Consider the following 20,932-nt stretch of genomic DNA (forward strand, 5'->3'; position numbering starts at 1 on the left):
GGGAAAGGCATCAACCTTGGAAGTTGGAGAGGAGTGTTACAACACAACCAAGAGAAAAAATATCATGAGTTGGAGAGAAAGTGCTCAAACACTAGTTATTTATGATATTTACTTATTTATATTTAGTTGAGATTTGTTAGTTAGAGTAGTTCCTAGTCATAGTTTAATTTGATTTTTTACTTTTATAAATAGGGATGTCACTAGTTATTTTCAATAAATAGAAATATACAGAAAATATAGGAATACACAGAACAATGCACAAAAATATACATAAACATATAGAACTTTTGAATTTATAAATAAAATATTTTCCTTCACAATTGATATAATACAAATACAGTTGATACAAAATACAAATATAGTTGTCTGAATATAATTGATATAAAATACAAAGCTCTCACCTATATTTGATTGATGCAATCTATATATAATATAAAGCCAAATGTAAAAAAGGTGATGTGGCACCTCTCTAAGGCCTCCATTGCTAATTATCATTTTTCTCATTTTTTTGACTTTTTTTTCTCTATTTTATCTTATTGTTTAATTAAAGAATTAATCATATTAATTTAGTGTCTATAAGTTATTACATTAATTGCTAATTATTATGTATATTATATTGAAGAATGGAAAAGGTCACTAACTGAAATCAATAAAGCCCAAAAAAACAACCTTTTTCCGTTATTACCCCAACTAATCAATTCATAAAATCTTTTAATGCCCTTTTCTTATTCATCCTTTTTTTTTCTCCTCACTACATTTTGTGCCTTTTTCATTATTTTCCTGCCTTAATAATTTGCAAAAAATAACTATAATTTTATTTATTTTGTTCACCATTTAACATCATTAATCACTTTTTTCTAATACCTTTATCTATTCCTTCTTAAAGATATTACTAAATTACAATTAAGACATTAATATCAATATAAGTTACAATTTTATTGACTACTATATTACTCTTTTAATTTATATTATTCAATAAAGTTACAAATTTATTGATTACTATAAATACTAGAGCATATCATCTTTACCAACATTAAGAATTTCTTCTTCTTCTTCTTCTTTCTTCATTATATTTATACTAAAGTACATCACTTTGTTTCGGCTAATTTTATTATATATAGATTATTTGTCACTAACTTCTATTATTTACAGTGTAGAAGATAAGATGAGCCTATGGCAATTTTGGGATTCCAAATTCAAATTCAATTTTGATGAGTACTATATATAATTTATGTTACTCTTCTCATTTTAGTTTGTTTGATGTTTCTTATTTATAGTGTTCTTTCTTATTTTATTTTTTTTCATTTATGTTGTTTTTTTCCCCTCATTATTATTGATTTTACTACACTTATTATTCCATGCATATTTTTTGTGAATAAGTTTTATTGTTTATAATGGAAGATACATATGATAATATTTAGGGATTTCAGTTTAAGTTTGATGAACAAATCAGTAAAGGATTCCCTCAATTACTAATTTGTCCATTAATCTTCAGTGGTGTATTGGATGTTGGTTATGTCGACAAATTAAATATTAGAGGAAAGGATCATCTTCCTTGGTACTTCTACAAACTTTTATTTATTAATTAATTTTAATTTATTCTTATACTAAATATTTTTTAAAAAATTTCAGGTAAATTGTTTTTAACCTTGAAGGCTTGAATCGTTTAGTTCATAGACCTTCAAGATTTTTTTTATTGATTCAACATTGTATATGTTTTTTTTCCTTCACAGATGAATTTAATTTTTGTGTTGTTATGTTAAGTTGAGAATAATAAAATTAATTTGAGAATTCAAGAATTCCAGATTTTTTTGTTTATGTTTACTTTTTAGAATAATTTAGAAATATTAACTAACATCTAACTAAAATTAAATGAATATTAATTTATACGTATAATACTTTGAGTTTAATTTATTTGAATATATAATACTTTGAGTTTAATTTATTTGAATATATAATACTTTGAGTTTAATTTATTTGAATACTTTATAGTATTTATTTAATTGAGGTTATGTATTTCTCAATCTATTCATTTTATATAAATAAAATATGTCGTATATTATAATTGTAGTAAAAATTAGTCAAGATAAAAAGTGATTTATAAATATTTTATAAGTTAAGATTAGTGAAAGGTGAAAAAAAGGTTGATTCATTATTAAAGAGAAGAATAGCAACTTTCATAAAATATATTCATATAATACTTTGATTTTAATTTATTTGAATACTTTATAGTATATATGTAATTAAGGTTATGTATTTCTCAATCTATTCATTTTATATAAATAAAATACGTCGTATATTATAATTGTAGTAAAAAATTAGTCATGATAAAAAGTGATTTATAAATATTTTATAAGCTAAGATTAGTGAAAGGTGAAAAAAAAGGTTGATTCATTATTAAATAGAAGAATAGCAACTTTCATAAAATATTAAAAGGAAAAAATATAAGGTATGAAAGAGTAATTATTTAAAATTGTAATTGATCCAACTCAAATCTCAACAAATATTTTAGAACTATTTTTATTTGATGATCAAGGAGATAATATTGTTTAATGTTTTGAGCTTTCTAAATTTGCTTTAATATTTGTATTCGCGAGAAAGATGCAAACAAAAAAAAAAGTGTACAAACAATGAAAGATAGATTTGAAAAAAGTCATACAAAATTATAAAGTAAGATCGATCACTAACTAAAGTTTTCATCAACAAAAAACCTCTTGAGAAACATTAGAATATATTTTTTGATGTATTTTAATTTATTGACATGTGATCTTCATAATCTAAAATAAATAATAGATATAGAAAAGGAAGATGATCAATTATAATTATCAATATAATTCTATATCATAAAAAATACAAAGAAAAGTTAACTAACAGAAATTTATAATTTTTGAATTTTCCTTTAAAATTAGTTGAAGCAAAAAAATGAACTAACTTAATTATCTTAAAGGAAAAATACTGAAAATATTAAATAGGCAAAAATAAATAATTGAAAAGGGATGTGGAAAAATGTGGAACCGAAAATCATTTTGAAATGTAACTAAAAAAAGAGATAGAATTACATAAATACAATAAAATTATCCAAATGAAAAATAATAGGAACAAAAATAGAACAAGAAACTCATATAAACAAATAAAAAAAAAAGTAAAAGAGAGAAATTTCAAAATGTCAACCGTCAATAATGAAACATATATAATCAATTAATTTGTTTCTTTTTCTTAATTAAGTTCCTGAAATTGTGATTTGTTTAGAAAGGTTTAAATTGTCAGATTTGATTGCATCAATGTCTTACTATTCTTGTGACATTTATATCTATAGTAAAGTTAGATATAGATAAAGTGGTGTGGTCACTTTTTATGATCTAGAAAGTCATTTTTTTTCATTAATTAATATAATCAATAATTAAAAGAATCTATTATATTTATTACATCTAATTATATATCTCATGAGTTACAAAAAAAATCTTTATTGTTTTGTATCCTCTATCTATTAATATGTCTCATCAAATTTTTTTACATAATTCTTACATTACATATATTTTAGCTAGACAAAATAAGAGTGATGTAACACCTCTCTTTTTTCAAAAATAGAATTTATTTATTTATTTTTATTATTTTATTTTTTACTTTTGATCTCATTTTTATCAATAATTAATCAGATAAATTATTTTTTTATAAAATAATTCAAAAAAATGATTTTTATCATTACAGATAATCATTATCCACAATTATACTAAGGAACGTGTCTATGACCTTACAATGGAAGTAAAAACGGACAACACCCCTCAATACCTACACTTTTAATGAAACTATTGAAATGTATTGGTATCAATAATCTTGCAAATAGTATGTGAATTCTCAACTTTCGAAGCTAATGATTCAACAAGTTAATTTGTATATATCACTGTTCAAATACTATACTTATTGAGAGTTTGATAAAAAAATTCTTTTGATATATTACTACTATTCATATTTCTAATTTGAATTCTTGAATGAATGTAAATTTAATATGAGCTCGATACGTACTAGAGTTCACTTATAAGTTACAATGCATTGGAGTCAAGCATGCGCAGGAGAAAATAAACAATTGTGATGTAATGTGTTTATGATGTTCTTCAATTCTGAAAGGACTGGCGATTTTACTTCTTTGTATAATTTAATATGATTTCTTTTGTAAGTTTTATTCTTTGTGAAGCCTTATGTACAAAACATATTTTTTTAGACATTTTATGTCTTAACCATAAATTTTAAAGGATAAGATTCTTTAAGAGCAATATTTTATTAAGAAAAAAATATGTTTATGTATTTATCAAGAAAAAAAGTTTTGTGCAAAGATGTGAGAGGTTAACTATGGATGGTTTCAAAAGAAGTAAAGGCAGACCAAAGAAGTATTAGAGGGGTGATTACACAGGAAATGGACATCTTTAACACTAATTTAATTGAAGTAAACATAATGTATAATTTTATCTTTATAGGTTGATATCATAAAAAATTAACTCTTGCGTTTTAAAAGAACAAAAAATAGTTGTTAAAAAAAATGTTTTCGTAAAAAATATATATTAAATATATTTACATTTTTAAGCATATAAGCTTATATATATTTTAGAATAAATGAAAGGAAAACTTGTGTATAGATACACATATAGATGAAGAGTTCAACTTACTAAATCAAACTTACCTTTTTTTAATTAAAATAAGGGAGAAAATGGTCAAATAACCCCCTAACCTATTAGTCAATTCTCAACTGCACAACAATACTTTACGGGGGTCCTATTACCCCCTAGATCTTTAATTTTTGATATTTTGTAGCCCTTAAATACTGACATGTCCAAAAAGTGAATACACTTTCCTTAGGCACGTAGATACTTATCTAAAGCATATAATCTGCATTTTAAATTCACGTGTAAGATGAAATCAACCTAAAATTAAGGCTGCTAGCTGTAGCTTGCATTTTTTTGCCATTTTCTCAAAAAAAAATCTTCTTTCTTCTTCCTCTTTTCTGCCATTTTCAAAGCTTGAGTTTTATCATCTTCCATTTCAAAGCTTACAATGGTATCTTCCATTTGAAAGCCTGATGTTGTGGGGTTCGTAATCCTCTCTAATGCTCTCCGATTTCAAATCTAGTGTTTGAAATTTTTCTCACCTATCAAAATTATAAAATTTTTGGGTACCGAGATTCATCGATAAGGTTTGAAATTTCTTCTCCTTGTCGATGTCCATAATATAAGTTATTTCCCTCTTTAACTCATAAACTCCATCACTAGATCTGCCCTTCAAGATTTAAATAATTGTCAATTTTTACTCACTTGGGTCACTATAACTACGTGTTCTTCTGCTAATAGAATAAGCTAAGCAAAAATGAATGTTTGAAAAAATAATTCTTGAAATGGTAAAAAGTGAAGTACAAAGAAAAATCATTTTTGGATGTACAAAAGTTACTTGTCATTGGAGTTGTATAAGAAAGATTGATACACAATTGAATCATACGTATTATTGGTTAGTTTGAAATTAGAAATTTCATTCTAACTTAAAAGAGAAAAGTAAAGGAAGTGGGTTCACTGGATCTGAAATATGAAGAAAAATAAAAGTGATAGAAGTGGGCCCCGCGCGTGTATACAAACATGTGTATATATCTGGTTAATGACAAAAGATCAGCGTTTAAGGATTACAAAATATCAAAAATAAAAGGTTCAAAGGGGTAATAGGACCCCCGTAAAGTATTAGTGTGTAGTTGAGAATTGGCTAATAGGTTAGGGGGTCATTTGGCCATTTTCTCTAAAATAAGGTGAACNATCTAATTATATATCTTTTTTTGATAAAAACATCTAATTATATATCTCATGAGTTACAAAAAAAATCTTTATCGTTTTGTATCTTCTATTTATTAATATGTCTCATCAATTTTTTTTACGTAATTCTTACATTACATATATTTTAGCTAGACAAAATAAGAGTGATGTAACACCTCTCTTTTTCCAAAAATAGAATTTATTTATTTATTTTTATTATTTTATTTTTTACTTTTGATCTCATTTTTATCAATAATTAATCAGATAAATTATTTTTTTTATAAAATAATTCGAAAAAATGATTTTTATCATTACAGATAATCATTATCCACAATTATACAAAGGAACGTGTCTATGACCTTACAATGGAAGTAAAAACGGACAACACCCCTCAATACCTACACTTTTAATGAAACTATTGACATGTATTGGTATCAATAATCTTGCAAATAGTATGTGACTTCTCAACTTTCGAAGCTAATGATTCAACAAGTTAATTTGTATATATCACTGTTCAAATACTATACTTATTGAGAGTGTGATAAAAAAAATTGTGTTGATATATTACTATTATTCATATTTCTAATTTGAATTCTTGAATGAATGTAAATTTAATATGAGCTCGATACATACTAGAGTTCGCTTATAAGTTACAATGCATTGGAGTCAAGCATGCGCAGGAGAAAATAAACAATTGTGATGTAATGTGCTTATGATGTTCTTCAATTCTGAAAGGACTGGCGATTTTACTTCTTTGTATAATTTATTATGATTTCTTTTGTAAGCTTTATTCTTTGTGAAGCCTTATGTACAAAACATATTTTTTTAGATATTTTATGTCTTAACCATAAATTTTAAAGGATAAGATTCTTTAAGAGCAATATTTTGTTAAGAAAAAAATATGTTTATGTATTTATCAAGAAAAAAAGTTTTGTGCAGAGATGTGAGAGGTTAACTATGGATGGTTTCAGAAAAAGTAGAGGCAGACCAAAGAAGTATTAGAGGGGTGATTACACAGGAAATGGACATCTTTAACACTAATTTAATTGAAGTAAACATAATGTATAATTTTACCTTTATAGGTTGATATCATAAAAAATTAACTCGCGTTTTAAAAAAACAAAAAATAGTTGTTAAAAAAATTGTTTTCGTAAAAAATATATATTAAATATATTTACATTTTAAGCATATAAGCTTATATATATTTCAGAATAAATGAAAGGAAAACTTGTGTATAGATACACATATAGATGAAGAGTTCAACTTATTAAATCAAACTTACCTTTTTTAATTCAAATAAGGGAGAAAATGGTCAAATAACCCCCTAACCTATTAGTCAATTCTCAACTACACACCAATACTTTACGGGGGTCCTATTAGCCCCTAGATCTTTAATTTTTGATATTTTGTAGCCCTTAAACGCTGACATATCCAAAAAGTGAATACACTTTCCTTAGGCGCGTAGATACTTATCTAAAACATATAATCTGCATTTTAAATTCACATGTAAGATGAAATCAACCTAAAATTAAGGCTACTAGCCGTAGCTTGCATTTTTTTGCCATTTTCTCAAAAAAAGATCTTCTTTCTTCTTCCTCTTTTCTGCCATTTTCAAAGCTTGAGTTTTATCATCTTCCATTTCAAAGCTTACAATGGTATCTTCCATTTGAAAGCCTGATGTTGTGGGGTTCGTAATCCTCTCTAATGCTCTCCGATTTCAAATCTAGTGTTTGAAATTTTTCTCACCTATCAAAATTATAAAATTTTTGGGTACCGAGATTCATCGATAAGGTTTGAAATTTCTTCTCCTTGTTGATGTCCATAATATAAGTTATTTCCCTCTTCAACTCATAAACTCCATCACTTGATCTGCCCCTCAAGATTTAAATAATTGTCAATTTTTACTCACTTGGGTCACTATAACTACGTGTTCTTCTGCTAATAGAATAAGCTAAGCAAAAATGAATGTTTTGAAAAAATAATTCTTGAAATGGTAAAAAGTGAAGTACAAAGAAAAATCATTTTTGGATTTACAAAAATTACTTGTCATTGGAGTTGTATAAGAAAGATTGATACACAATTGAATCATACGTATTATTGGTTAGTTTGAAATTAGAAATTTCATTCTTACTTAAAAGAGAAAAGTAAAGGAAGTGGACTCACTGGATCTGAAATATGAAGAAAAATAAAAGTGATAGAAGTGGGCCCCGCGCGTGTATACAAACATGTGTATATATCTGGTTAATGACAAAAGATCAGCATTTAAGGATTACAAAATATCAAAAATAAAAGGTTCAAGGGGGTAATAGGACCCCCGTAAAGTATTAGTGTGTCCTTGAGAATTGGCTAATAGGTTAGGGAGTCATTTGGCCATTTTCTCTAAAATAAGGTGAACAAATTTAGCAATGTAGCTTTTTTTTCCAGAAGACCTACGATTCTTAAGTGATTTAAAATCACAAAATATATAAAACATAAGTACTAATAATAAACTAAATTAAGAATGAAATTTGATATATTTGAATTAAACATTACAAAGAATTTTTAGAATATTTTTAACATTTTATTATTCTAAAAATTAATTATTTGACTAATTTAGCGAATTATTTCTAATCGTGCGAAGCACAATTAAGTTCACCAGTTGATATAAGGCTGGGCACCGGAACGGGTTGTACCGGTACCATTCTGGTCCGTTTTGGTCCGGTAGTATTCGGGACGGGATGGGATACATTGAACGGGTACACAGAACGGAACGGTATCATGATTTGGTATCGGTATACCGGTACCGGTTCATCCCGATTCATTCCGGTTCCGTTCTGGTCCGGTCCGGTACCGGTCCAGTCCCGATAAATAATTTTTAATTAAAATAAAAAATAATATTTTTGTCATTATTTACTTTTATTAGCATTTCTTTTTTGTTTATTTAATTTTTTAAAATTACAAACTTAAGTTATTTAACTTACAAGTTATAAATATAACTTAATAACTTATAAACTTCAAAAGATTCAAATCTTTAAAACTTATAACATAACTACATAAGCTCAAAAACTTAAAAAAAAACTTTATTAAACTTAACTTACAAACTTATATACATAAAAATAAAAAAAATATATCTTTAAAATAAACTTAAGTAAAATTATTATAAATTTTAAAACTTAAATACTATAAACTAATATAACTTAGAAAAATAAAAAAAACATTCGTATTTTCGTAATTCAAAACTCAAAAAAATAATTATTTTTTGAAATAGTTATATATGTCGTCCCATTTATCCCATCCCGTTCCGTTTCGGTCCATTCCGATCCGTCCCGATTCTATCCCGGTATATAGTGGGACGGGACGGAACTGAGCCTCCATCCCGGTAGTTCCGGTCTGATTCATTTCGGTACCAATCAACAATCCGGTCAAACTGTTTCGTTCCGATACCGGTTCATTCCAGTTCAATGATCCCATTCCGATTCGGTGCCCAGCCTTAAATTGATATATAATACATTTGACTGAGGAGATGAATGCATATGGTATATTAAGATTTGTTTAATGGGGGTGGAAGAAGAGTCAACAAAAGATGACCCAATTCGACTATTTACCAAAATAGTCAACAAAAGCCAAGCTACATTACATGACAAGTCCTTTTTTTTCTACAATAAAAGGCAAGCTATAGTACACGACAACTACTAAAGAATATATCTTTATTACTTTAGAAACATATACATGATTTATGATAAACAAAATCATTACTCCATTTATTATTATGTTTTCAAAAAGTTATTATTTTATTATTATTCTAATATTTCGATTTTAAAAATTAATTTAAGTTATAACTATTAAATTTTTACTTATTTGTATTAGATAACAACTCTTATTATTATTTAGTACTTTAGAAATTAGAATTGACCAATTTTTTTTTATTTGAACTATATTAAAAGTCTTAATAATTAAAACTTTAAAATAAATACTTTACTGTATACAAATCTTACTTAAATTATGATAGACCAAAGAAAATTAAAGAAAGAGGTTCACATTTTCTTAAAGAACTTTTTAACTTCCTATATAAAATTCTTATACTAACATTCATCTAAACGTCAAACTATCTATTAATAATTTTTTTATATATATATAATTTTATTGATTGAGACGTACTTACACTAAATTATAATGTATGAAAACATGTTTACTCATCAAAAATATCTTAGTTGATTAGAGCAAGTTATTTATTTCATTATTAGGTTGCCTAATTAGGATAACAATAAACATTTAGCTAGCATATAAAGTCATGTTTTACTGCATTATTAGGTTACCAAATAATCATTTATCTATTTGTTATAAGTCAGTCATGTGAAAAGAACAGTATAATGTCAGTAAAGAATGTGATGTAGTAGATGAGACAATTCTCGACTTAACCAGAGATCTCGAATTCGGACCCTGAATATGAAAAATTACTCTGTAGAGAACGCTTCTCTCCCCCAAATGAAGCCCTATGTGGCATGAGTCTGGATTAGTCGAGCTATAATACGAATATTGAACACTAGATGGAAAATCAAAAAAATATATATGAGAAATCATGACTCAAAATGTTATTGATTTCCAACTTATGATTAAAATGTAAAATCCTTCATTACTAGCTTATAACAAACTTCATAAACATGCTTTCTTTCCCAGAAATGTTCTTTTCATACTCTTTTGAGTTGCAAAGATTGCCTGCTCAGGATGTGTCCATGACATAAATATCTAACATCTCTCTTAACCCAACGGGTACCAATTCTTATTCAGGTACGTTTTAAAACCAATATATCTTTTTATTTATTTATATATTATGCAACGTTGGGGGTACGTACACCATACGAGCTTTTGAGTTATGCCACAGCTACACCAGTGAAAAACTGCATTGGACCCGAGCAAGGAGAAACAGAGTAGTCGCTAAGTGATTTCATGGCTTCAGAACCACATTTCTCTTTGTGTTCATCGATTGATATCTGTGTGCAACGACACTCTGCACTACAAAACGCCTTCTCCCCTCTGCAGCAAATAGTAAAGGGAAGAAGTTGTTATTTTAAGCTCGAAAAGACGGAAAATATTTGATCTTTGTTCATAAGATATTCTCTGAATAAAGTAATACAGACCACATGCATATAGAAACAAGATGTATTAGAGATTCCTATCACATATTACCTGGAGGAAACTGCCTATATTTAGTGAACAAACAAAAAACATGTGAAATTTTCCTACCTCAAGGCTTCACAACATTATAAAATTGTGTTGACAAAGAAAGTTAACTAAAAGATTTCCAGCAAGGCCAAAGAAAGCAACAGGTAACTAAAATACACAGCTTACATTACGTGAACATAATCAATATGTTGCCGCAAAAACCATCTTGTGGTCACAATTCAAGATAAGTTGCTTAAAATTATGAAAACGAAATTCTAATATCTCAAACTTAGAATCAACTCTGCAGTTCCTTAAAGGAAGCAACCTAAAGGAGACTTCTGAATACAATATAAGGCCCTGGTGCAATTTGTTTATTTCAGCTATTAAAATAATGTCACTAGTGATAGAAACATCGATAGAGTGGATTGTAAGCAATTGACAGTTAGAGAAACATGACTTCGAGTGTGTAATTCAAGCAAATATGCTCTAATCCAAAACGTATGAGAAAGATTCTTCTTGTTATAATATTATGGAAAGATGATATAAAGCATTAAGTTATGCAAGTTGGAAGGAGATGCCAATGGAACAAGACTACTGCTAATTAATAAAGATAAACAATACAAATAGAAACCAGAAAGCAAGACGGGAAGTAGATAAGGATCCAATTTACTATTGACATTTGTGATCAATACTACAGAGTTCATAACCGATGCCTAAGCAGAAGCAAGATTTACAATTGATCAAGAAAGAAACAGTTGCAAGAAGTACAAATGTAGGTATATTATCTTATAGGCTACTCGACGCCCATAAGTAACCAAAATACAGACGAACACAAAGCAGGTCAGGAAGCATGACATGACAAAAGTTCCAAGAATGCATGCTAATAACTTTCGGGTCTCACCAAAGGGATCTAACAAATATTTATCGTAACATTTTAAAGTTAAGACGAGACGCCTCGCACAATCTAAAAGCTTTCAGATTCTGTTCATCAAAACTTTCGACTTCCCAAGCTCAGTCCTCAAATGTTTAATAATCATTTCATTCCTAAGATCTCTATTTGGAAACTATTGTGCACGTCACTCCAAGCTAACTAATCAACTCATTAATACCAAAGCATCTTCTTTACAAACTGTACAATTCCATAAAGCCTTGCTGAAATCAAACTTGGACAACCACAAATTTCAGATCAGATTCACAAGGGCAAAACTACAGTTTAAAGTAGATCGAAAGCAAAAGATTCACGTTCTTCGACATGTTCCAACTTGCATAGATCAATGATAACAACAGAAAAAAGTAAACAAGATAAGATATTCATAGAGCAATCATTTATCAAATATAAAGGTTCTGCAGGGTCCACAATTTAAGAAACACTTTTCTCCTTAAAATCCATCCTATGTGTGGGTATGACTAAGTTCATTCAACCATTTTGCTCAAACAAAAGCATATCTATTCAAAATTAAAGGTGCAACATACTTAGATATGAAACATAATCTGCAGCTAAATATCAGATCCCAAAAAGTATCAGCAAATAAATCAGTAACATATAATCATTACAATAACAAAAAAAAAAGTTGAAATTCTAACCTGTACATGAAAATATCCAACCCCTTAAGCTGTTTCTTGCAAAGAAAGCAAGAATTGAGGAAATCAGCCATAGTAAAACTTGTTGTATGATTAACAGTTTTCTGGTAGGCATTAGAGTTGCTGTTTCCTATAAATTGACCATCAAAATACTCTCTTTTCTTAACCAAATTTGTACCCACATGAGAAATAACACAAGTATACTCCTCACACATCTCCATTTCTTCAATACTAGGCTTCTTCTTAAAACTAGAAAAAATTGGGATTGGGTTTGAAGTAGTTGATCTTGGAGATATAGCAATAATTGCTGCTCTACTATTACTACTACAATTACTATTCTTATTCATAGCTGCCACAATTCCAAGTCCAACGACAGCACCATTTGGGTCCTCAAACTTCTTAGGAGATTTATTATTGCTGCTGTTATCAGCGAGGGCAAAAAGGGAAAGATTTATAGACAATCTCTTCTTGTTTCCTTTCCCTTCAGCCATTTTAACACACACCCAGATAGAGAAATAGATTAAATTTTAATGGGGTCCTCTTAAATCTCTCAAAAACAGAAAAAAAACTGAATCTTTATGGTTTTATTTTTGCTCAATCTCCTTACTTTGTTTCTGTCTCACTGTGTACTTTTTATCCTTCACCAAATACAGATTTATCTATACATATAGATAGAGAAAGGAAAGAGAAAGAGAGAGAGAGAGAGAGAGAGAGAGAGAGAGAGAGAGGAGAAAGCATAAATTTCTCTCTCTACACTTTTTTCTGGTTCTCCCTCACTGAGAAGAGGAGCACAACTCTGGTTTTTCAATGGAGGAGGAGAATATAAACACATCACAAATATTAACTTCCACATTTTCAATCATTTTCTTTTTTGGTGGAAGATTACATTTCTACCCCTCCACAAATATTGGTCTTTGTCATTGTCAATAACTTATTTCTTTCAAATTTTAAATTAAAAAGAGGAAATATTTATTTATTTATTTATTTTCTCTTATAAGAGGGAATTAGAGGTTGAAGCAGAGAAGTGTTGAAAACAACCTAAATTAGGTGTGAGTTATTAATTTGGTTCCTAATTATTAACAGCCTTAAAACATCTATCTACTTGATTAACTAGACTTAGATACGCCCTCGATCTTCCACATGACATAGCAAGTGGTTTCAAACTCTTGTTAAGGACATGCAACTCTTATTAAAAGCCGAGAGAAGTGTGCCGAAAATTTAGGGGTGTATTTCATTCATGTTGCAAGATCGGGAGTGTATTTAAGTTCAGTTAGTCAAGTAAATGAGTGTTTTAAGACTGTCAATAGTTTGGAGATGAAACAAATAGGTGTTTTCAATACTCCTTTTGACAACAATCTGTTGATATGTAACTACTTTGAGGAAAAAACTGATAGTCGATAAGGAAAAATATTTCAATTCTGGATATAAGATCAATAATTTTTGTGAACAAGTAACTAAATTTCTTATTATTATTCTTCTCTTCATTTCAATTTATTTATCATATTTTAATTTGGCACGAGTTTAATAAAGTACAGAAAAATTTGAACCTTGTACTATGAAATTAAAATTATGTTAAATACATAAAAATGTAAATTAAAATATTTTTTAATCTTGTGGTCTTAAACATGTTATGTGGAAACGTGAAATTAAAGAGTTGCTAAATAAAAAAAAAGAAGACATTCTTTTGAAACAAGATTTTTTTAAAAAAAATAGAACAATCAAATTGAGATGAAGAAAATATATGATATTTATTGTAGGCAAATAATTTAATTTGATCCACATTTATTATAGTGAATAAATATTCCACTGTCAACGTCAAGTTTGTTTTTATAGATATTTTTTTCCCTTTATAATTCAATTAAGGGCTGTTTGGAAAATTATCAGATAATTAGAATTGGTGTAATTATTAGAGCAGTAATTACCAGCCTAGTAATTACACAATCTAGTAATTACGCTGATCTGTTTGTTTGTCACAATGTAATTACAGTATAATTGCAAGTGTGTTGTTTGGTTGCACAAGTGTAATCATAATTCATAAGGTTATATTGAATTTTAAAAAAACTAATAAGAGCCTTTATAAATAATGTTAAATTGAATATTTAAGATATATATTATCTTTTGAAATACCATGTCCGTAGGTCGTCTATTCATGTTGTTTCCATCAATTCTACAATGAATCTACATGTCATTATTAGAGTTTATACATAAAAATAAATCATATTCTGCCTCGATATAAAAATTTGAAACAAACAAGGTACTCCACAAATATTTTTTCCTAACCTTCATGCCTTTGAACGTTGAATATCTAATAAACAAGCAACAATATGAGTAATTAATCATTAACTTTTTAAATAAATGCTTTGAGAATTCAGATTCACTAATTATATCAATATTCATGGTCTACAATATTACCCAAGGGTCATTCAAGCATTAATTAGATCTATGGTACTCGCATTATCTCAATCAATGGATTTTCTACCCCCAATGCTAAAGGTGTTGAAGGAAGCCTGAAGCCTGATGGAACATGTCAAAGGAACAGGTCTATTGAAGTTGGCTGACGAGTTAGAATTGGAGTCATACTAGGACTAGACTACTAAATCCTAAGTTATGTACGACTAAGCTATTGTATGGTGTAGGATTTGACTAAGATAAGGTATTTGAGTTATAATATAATACTACTCGTGTAAATACTATATTTGTGTGGTAGTAGGATTCCTAGTATAGCTAGAATAGGACTCTTCTCCTATATAAGGAGCTTGTAACTAAACATTATTTTTATCAATACAATCCTTGATTTTTCCATAGTGAGATTTCTACGAAAGGTCCCATCTTTATTGAACTCAAGATTCCCAACTACCACAATTCATTTTTAGAACAATAATCTCTTGCTAGGGAGCATTAGTTTACAAACTAGAAGCAATACTATAGGTGATAAGATTTCCCCTACAATTTCATTAACCTAGGGTTCTAAGACACAATTCCACCATTAACAATCGTTCTAAACTTCTAATGATTCCAAAGTGTTAACGGATTAATAAACATGAAGTTAGATGAAAAAACTTACCTCAATGAAGAATTTTCTTTCTAGCCTTGGGAAAATCATCCCTATAGTTTGTGGCCTGTGGGCCACATAATTGTTCATATTGTAGGAGGATGCTCGTTTGAAGTTGAACTTAGTAAAAATTTATATCCAAATTCAATCCTTAAAAGCATTTTCAACTCAACATCATGCTATGTGAGTGATTGATCAACTTAATTATTCACTTTCTTTGAGTAGATTTTTCTATTTTAGGTTTTAGTTAGGCAAAATATTTTCGTAAAGCTTTTGGCTTAACTAAATTAATGATAATTCTTCATTTTCTTGATCGAGATCAATCTAGCTAGACTCATAGTGACTAATTATATTACATACAACCATATCATATGATGTCATCACTCATCAATATTTATAACTTATAAAAGAAGAATTACGCATTAGATCTCAATAAGTTCTACTATATATAATTATATAAGCTTAGATAAATTTCTTGGAATCATTCACATTAATATAACCCTTTGAAACTAAACACTATTAACTTTTTTGATGTTATTTTGGTCCATAAATTCCTTAAGCACTTGACAAAAAAATATAGTATATGATATAGGTGAGTGATGTATAGATATGTTATGTTTATTGGTGTTGGGAAAAAGTAGGTTATCAGATTCCTCATAAATAATAGGAGTGAAGTACAAATGAAGAGCACTCTATCAAATGCCCCTTTTCGAATATTATAATATTTCTTTTCTTTTTAAAAATATTATTTTCCTAATGATGATTTTTTTAATTAGAAAATACTTATCTTACTTCAATTCTGAATATGTAGAGCTATTCTGTTTTAATTGTTAAAGTGAGTAAGAAGAAAAAAATATTTTCTACTTATTTACTATTAGTTAAAATGAAAATAAAAGAAACAAGAATTGAATTCTTTAATAGTAATATTTTTATTAGGAGTGGAGTATGTTTAAAAGAAAAAGAATACTAATATATTTATTAGGAAAAAAGTATTTTTGACCTATTAAGTAACAATAGGGTATTTTTGAATCAAATTATTAGCCGTAGAGAATTTAGACCAAACTATTAACAATAAGGAAATTTTTAGATCAAACTGATAACTGAGAGCATTTTTGCTCAATTTCATTAAATTAATGTTTTCTTTTGTTCTTTAAATAATATATATATATATATATAGAGAGAGAGGGGAAGTAAGTATATTTATGCGGACCTCCCATTTCCCAATGTACATTATTCTTTTGTCAATGTACATTATGATTAAAGAAATAATCATAATGTTGTCTTCATAAAGGTAGTGATGTTTCTAATTTATATGCCAAGATCAATTAGTAACCCACTACCATAAAATACCAGTACACCCAAAAAAAAATTAATTAGCTCATTAAGTGCATGAATCAATAGTTTGCTCTTTCATTGATCAATATGAATCATTGACAAATTTCTTAATCAATTACTAATTAAATTATTCTATTCCATTTTTTTTTAAAAAAACAAATGGGGTAAACAAACACAAATAATCCAGCTTGTACTCCACTTTGCAATATTAAAGATATAAATTAATAGTCAAAAAAAGATGAGCATATACTTTAGGTTCACCAATAAATGAAAAGGCGTAGTATAGTATTGGTTTCAAGTTTTAAATTATCAAAACTCGAGTTAGAACCATCAAAGGATGTGATGCAGTAAATGTGGTTATCAGCGGCGGAGCCACCCTTGGTCAAGGGGTGTCAAGCGACACCCCTTCGCTAGAAAATTACATATAGAGGTTAAATTTTAATTTAATAAATATATATACAAGTATTGTCACCTCTTAAAACAAGTTGAAGGTTTACTCTATTAATTAAGGGGTTGATAAAAATTTATGAGGTCGCATGTTCAAGCCTTACTAGCCTTATTATAATTGTTTTTATTTTATTACAATCATTGACACCTCTCTTTTATCATAGGCTATGAAGACACTGGATGAAAAAAAAAAACTCAGGAGAAGTATTAATTGAAAAAGGGGGAAAAAAACTGTAGGCGCATTGTCGTGATTGTGAGATATTAAAAGGTTTTTGTTTTCACCTTTTCTTGAGGAGTAATGATGACCTCTTTAATACTTTATGCTTTATGCAAAGGGTGAGGGTGTATATAGTAGTTTGGAAAAATACATAAAATATCCTTCAAAATAGTTCGATTTTGTCCATTATAAATGAAGATATTGTTGATATATAAAAATAAGCAACATAATTAAATAGTTAGGATAATTTGAATGTAATATGGATAACACATAATTATAGATTTTAATCAAACATAAAATTGATTGATGTTTATTATCTCTTGAAGCGTGAAGCTATCACAGATAGCAACTTCAACCACGAGCAAATCCGTTCACACAATTTTCTTCCAGTTCCACGGTCTTGTTCTACATAATCTAAATTATACTAGAATATGTGAAGTGCGTGTGGACAAATTTCTAACAAAAAAAGTGGGTAAAAACTCCCCCTCCTTGACAAATATGAAAATATTTCATCACCGAGCATGTTTGGTTGAGTGGTAGAAATAAGAATTGTCCGGTGTAAAAGTATATATCCTGGATGAAACAAATAATTCACATTTAGTTTAGGGGTGTTTTCAATACTTTTCTCGACAACAATTCGTTGATAAGTAACTACTTTGAGGAAAAAATTGATAGTCGATAAAGAAAAATATTTCAATTATGGACATAAGATCAATAATTTTTGTGAACAAGTAACTAGATTTCTTATTGTTACTCTCTTCATTTCAATTTATTTATCATATTTAAATTCGGCACGAGTTTAATAAAGTAAAGAAAAATTTGAACCTTGTAATATTAAATTAAAATTATGTTAAATACATAAAAATGTAAATCAAAATGTTCATTAATCTTGTGGTCTTAAATATGTTATGTGGCAAACTGAATTACTAAAAAAGGAAAAAAACATTTTTTTTAAGTGAAATTTTATAAAAATAATAGAACAAATAAATTGAGATGAAGAATATGATATTTGTTCGAGGCAAATAATTCAATTTGATCCACAATTATATAGTGAATAAAAATAAATTTTCCACTGTCAACATCAAGTTTGTTCTTATAGATATTTTTTTCCCTTTCTAATTAAATTAGTATACGAAGATATCAGTTGACAAACCTAATCATAAATATACAAATTTATTGAATAATTTCAAGATTCAATTTGTTGTTAAATGATATTGTAAAGCATACATAGAAAAACATTAGCATATTTAGAACCTAAACAGATTATAATAGTTAATATCTATGAAAAACAAACTAATATATAAGTGTAGTTCATTGTCGAAATTTATTAACAATAATTTTAAGTATTATATTATTATTAATCATAAATATCAGCATAATGACTATAATTCTCTTGTAGGCTCGTTTGGAGGTGATTTCAATTAAGTGACTTAAAGTTGAAATTTTATTAGAATATATAATTTGAATTTTTAAGTAGTATTTTTTCCCCATAGATAAGAAAGCCTACATAATTTGTGAAAAGTGTCAAAATTTCTCCAATTCTAATACAATCTTACCAGATGAGCAAACAATAATTCATAACAAGTATATCGACTATTTTAAGATGCCACATTAATAAATCACAAATCTCTATGTTCTTTTTTATAAATAAATGTTTCTAATTACATAATATTACAAATTTTAGAACACAGAATCTTACAAAGATCTACCAATCAACAATAATAGTTACAATTTACAAAATAATGATTTTTTTTGTTTTTACAAATTTTAAAATGATGATTTTTTTGTTTTTATAAAATTAAATTTATGGGTCAAATTAAATATTTTTTTAAAAATGATTAAAACTACAACTTGAAATTTGAAATCCTGTTCTTTAAGAAAACTTGAGAATTGAAGCTAAAGTTTTACAAACAAAAACGTATTACAAATCAAAATATCAAATTGAGACTCCAAATCCTATGTGTAAATACCAACTTAATATAGGTTCACAATTTTGGCTTCTTCGTTATTTGACATTTAGTTTTCTTTTACTCTTCCTAATTATTTTATCTCGTAGTGCACTTAGGAGTGGAAAATGTATCGTCATGACTCAATTTATTGAATAGTACTAGCAACTACTCGATTCTAATTCAATAGGCAAATTTTTGCAACTTATTCCCCTTTTATATTTTTTTTTAAAAAAAAGAAATACATCTGAAATACACATATTATATCAACTATAAAGAAACACTAATTTTAATTTACAAAAACCTCTCGACACTTTTCAAAGATCTAGTCTAGACATGTACAAGAGCTTCTACGTAGAATACGCACAAAATAAAATAAAAAAAAAGAAGTTCCACTTGAGGAAAGTGTAGATAGAAGCTGATGAATAAATATTTGTCATTCCCACTCTTCGAACAACCCGAAACATACTTGCACCCAACAAAAAGGCACATCAAGAATAGTATCAATACACCACACATACTAATAAGTATCTTAGTGTAACATTTCATTTAGCAAAATTTTTCTTTTTTCTAAAAAATGACTATTTTGTCCTCTTTCATACTTATGTTATGCTTTATTTTGGTGCGAGGTCGATTGGCATGGTCCTCAAAGAAGCGCCCATGAGTGATTTAGTGGTTTTGAGACATTTGGGGTGATTCATATTGAGAGAGTTGACTTTGGTCAACATTTGAGAACCGAGCGACATATGGTGATTCTGTCAGTTCCGTTGATTTTCGAACGTCAAGTTTAAGCTAGTAGGGTGGATAGTTTGGATCTCAAGATTATATTGTGTAAATGATCATTAGGATGTAACTCCTAAAATGAGAGGAATAATTTTGACTAAACGATTTTTTTTCAGAAATCTGATGATTTCATTGGTTCTTAAACTGTTAGATCATGTATAATGGTTTATGAATGAGTTTCTAGGGTCAAACTAAGGTGTTTCAATACTTTGAGAGCTTTGGCGAGATTTCTTGAGGAAATTCGTGTGGGCGTTCCTAACTCGAGGCACCCCTCGTCCCGAGGCGCCGCACCGAGGTCCCCCCACCCCACCCTCCGCCTCGAGGCACCGCGCCCCGAGGCCCGCCACCCCCACCTCGAAGCACCGCGCCCCCGAGCCCCCCATCCCCGCCTCGAGGCTCTGCTCCCCGAGCCCCCCCGAGGCACAAAGCCCACCCACCCCCGCCTCGAGGCATCAAGCCCACCCACCCCTCTGGCTCGAGGTACCGAGCCCCCACCCTCACCTCTAGACACCGAGCCCCCCACCCCGCTTCGAGGCACCGATCGCACCCATCCCCACCTCGAGGCACCGAGCCTACCAATCCCCACCTCGAGGCACTGAGCCTACCAATCCCCACCTCGAGGCACCGCGCCCAGAGGCCCCCT

The 20,932-nt window shown here is 28.7% G+C and overlaps 2 protein-coding genes across 2 annotated transcripts in view; both read right to left on the reverse strand.

The window, feature by feature from the left end:
* The window catches only part of LOC125875949 (organ-specific protein S2-like), a 189,714-nt gene that overhangs the window by 51,132 nt on the left and 117,650 nt on the right, over window positions 1-20,932 (reverse strand). The window lies entirely within an intron of this gene.
* On the reverse strand, window positions 10,356-13,302 carry LOC125875952 (FCS-Like Zinc finger 14-like). Its single transcript, XM_049557028.1, has 2 exons — window positions 12,513-13,302; window positions 10,356-10,799 (listed from the first exon to the last, which is right to left on the reverse strand). The coding sequence occupies exons 1-2, from the start codon at window positions 12,998-13,000 to the stop codon at window positions 10,637-10,639; spliced, it is 651 nt and encodes a 216-aa protein (XP_049412985.1). The 5' UTR covers window positions 13,001-13,302; the 3' UTR covers window positions 10,356-10,636.

This window comes from Solanum stenotomum, chromosome 9, assembly GCF_019186545.1.
Source record: "Solanum stenotomum isolate F172 chromosome 9, ASM1918654v1, whole genome shotgun sequence".
NCBI lineage: Eukaryota > Viridiplantae > Streptophyta > Magnoliopsida > Solanales > Solanaceae > Solanum > Solanum stenotomum.

Coding starts and splice junctions, on each gene's coding strand:
- LOC125875952 (XM_049557028.1), bottom strand. CDS start 13,000: ATGGCTGAAGGGAAAGGAAACAAGAAGAGATTGTCTATAAATCTTTCC. Junction 10,800..12,512: donor TTGGATATTTTCATGTACAG/GTTAGAATTTCA, acceptor TATTTGCTGCAG/AGGGGAGAAGGCGTTTTGTA.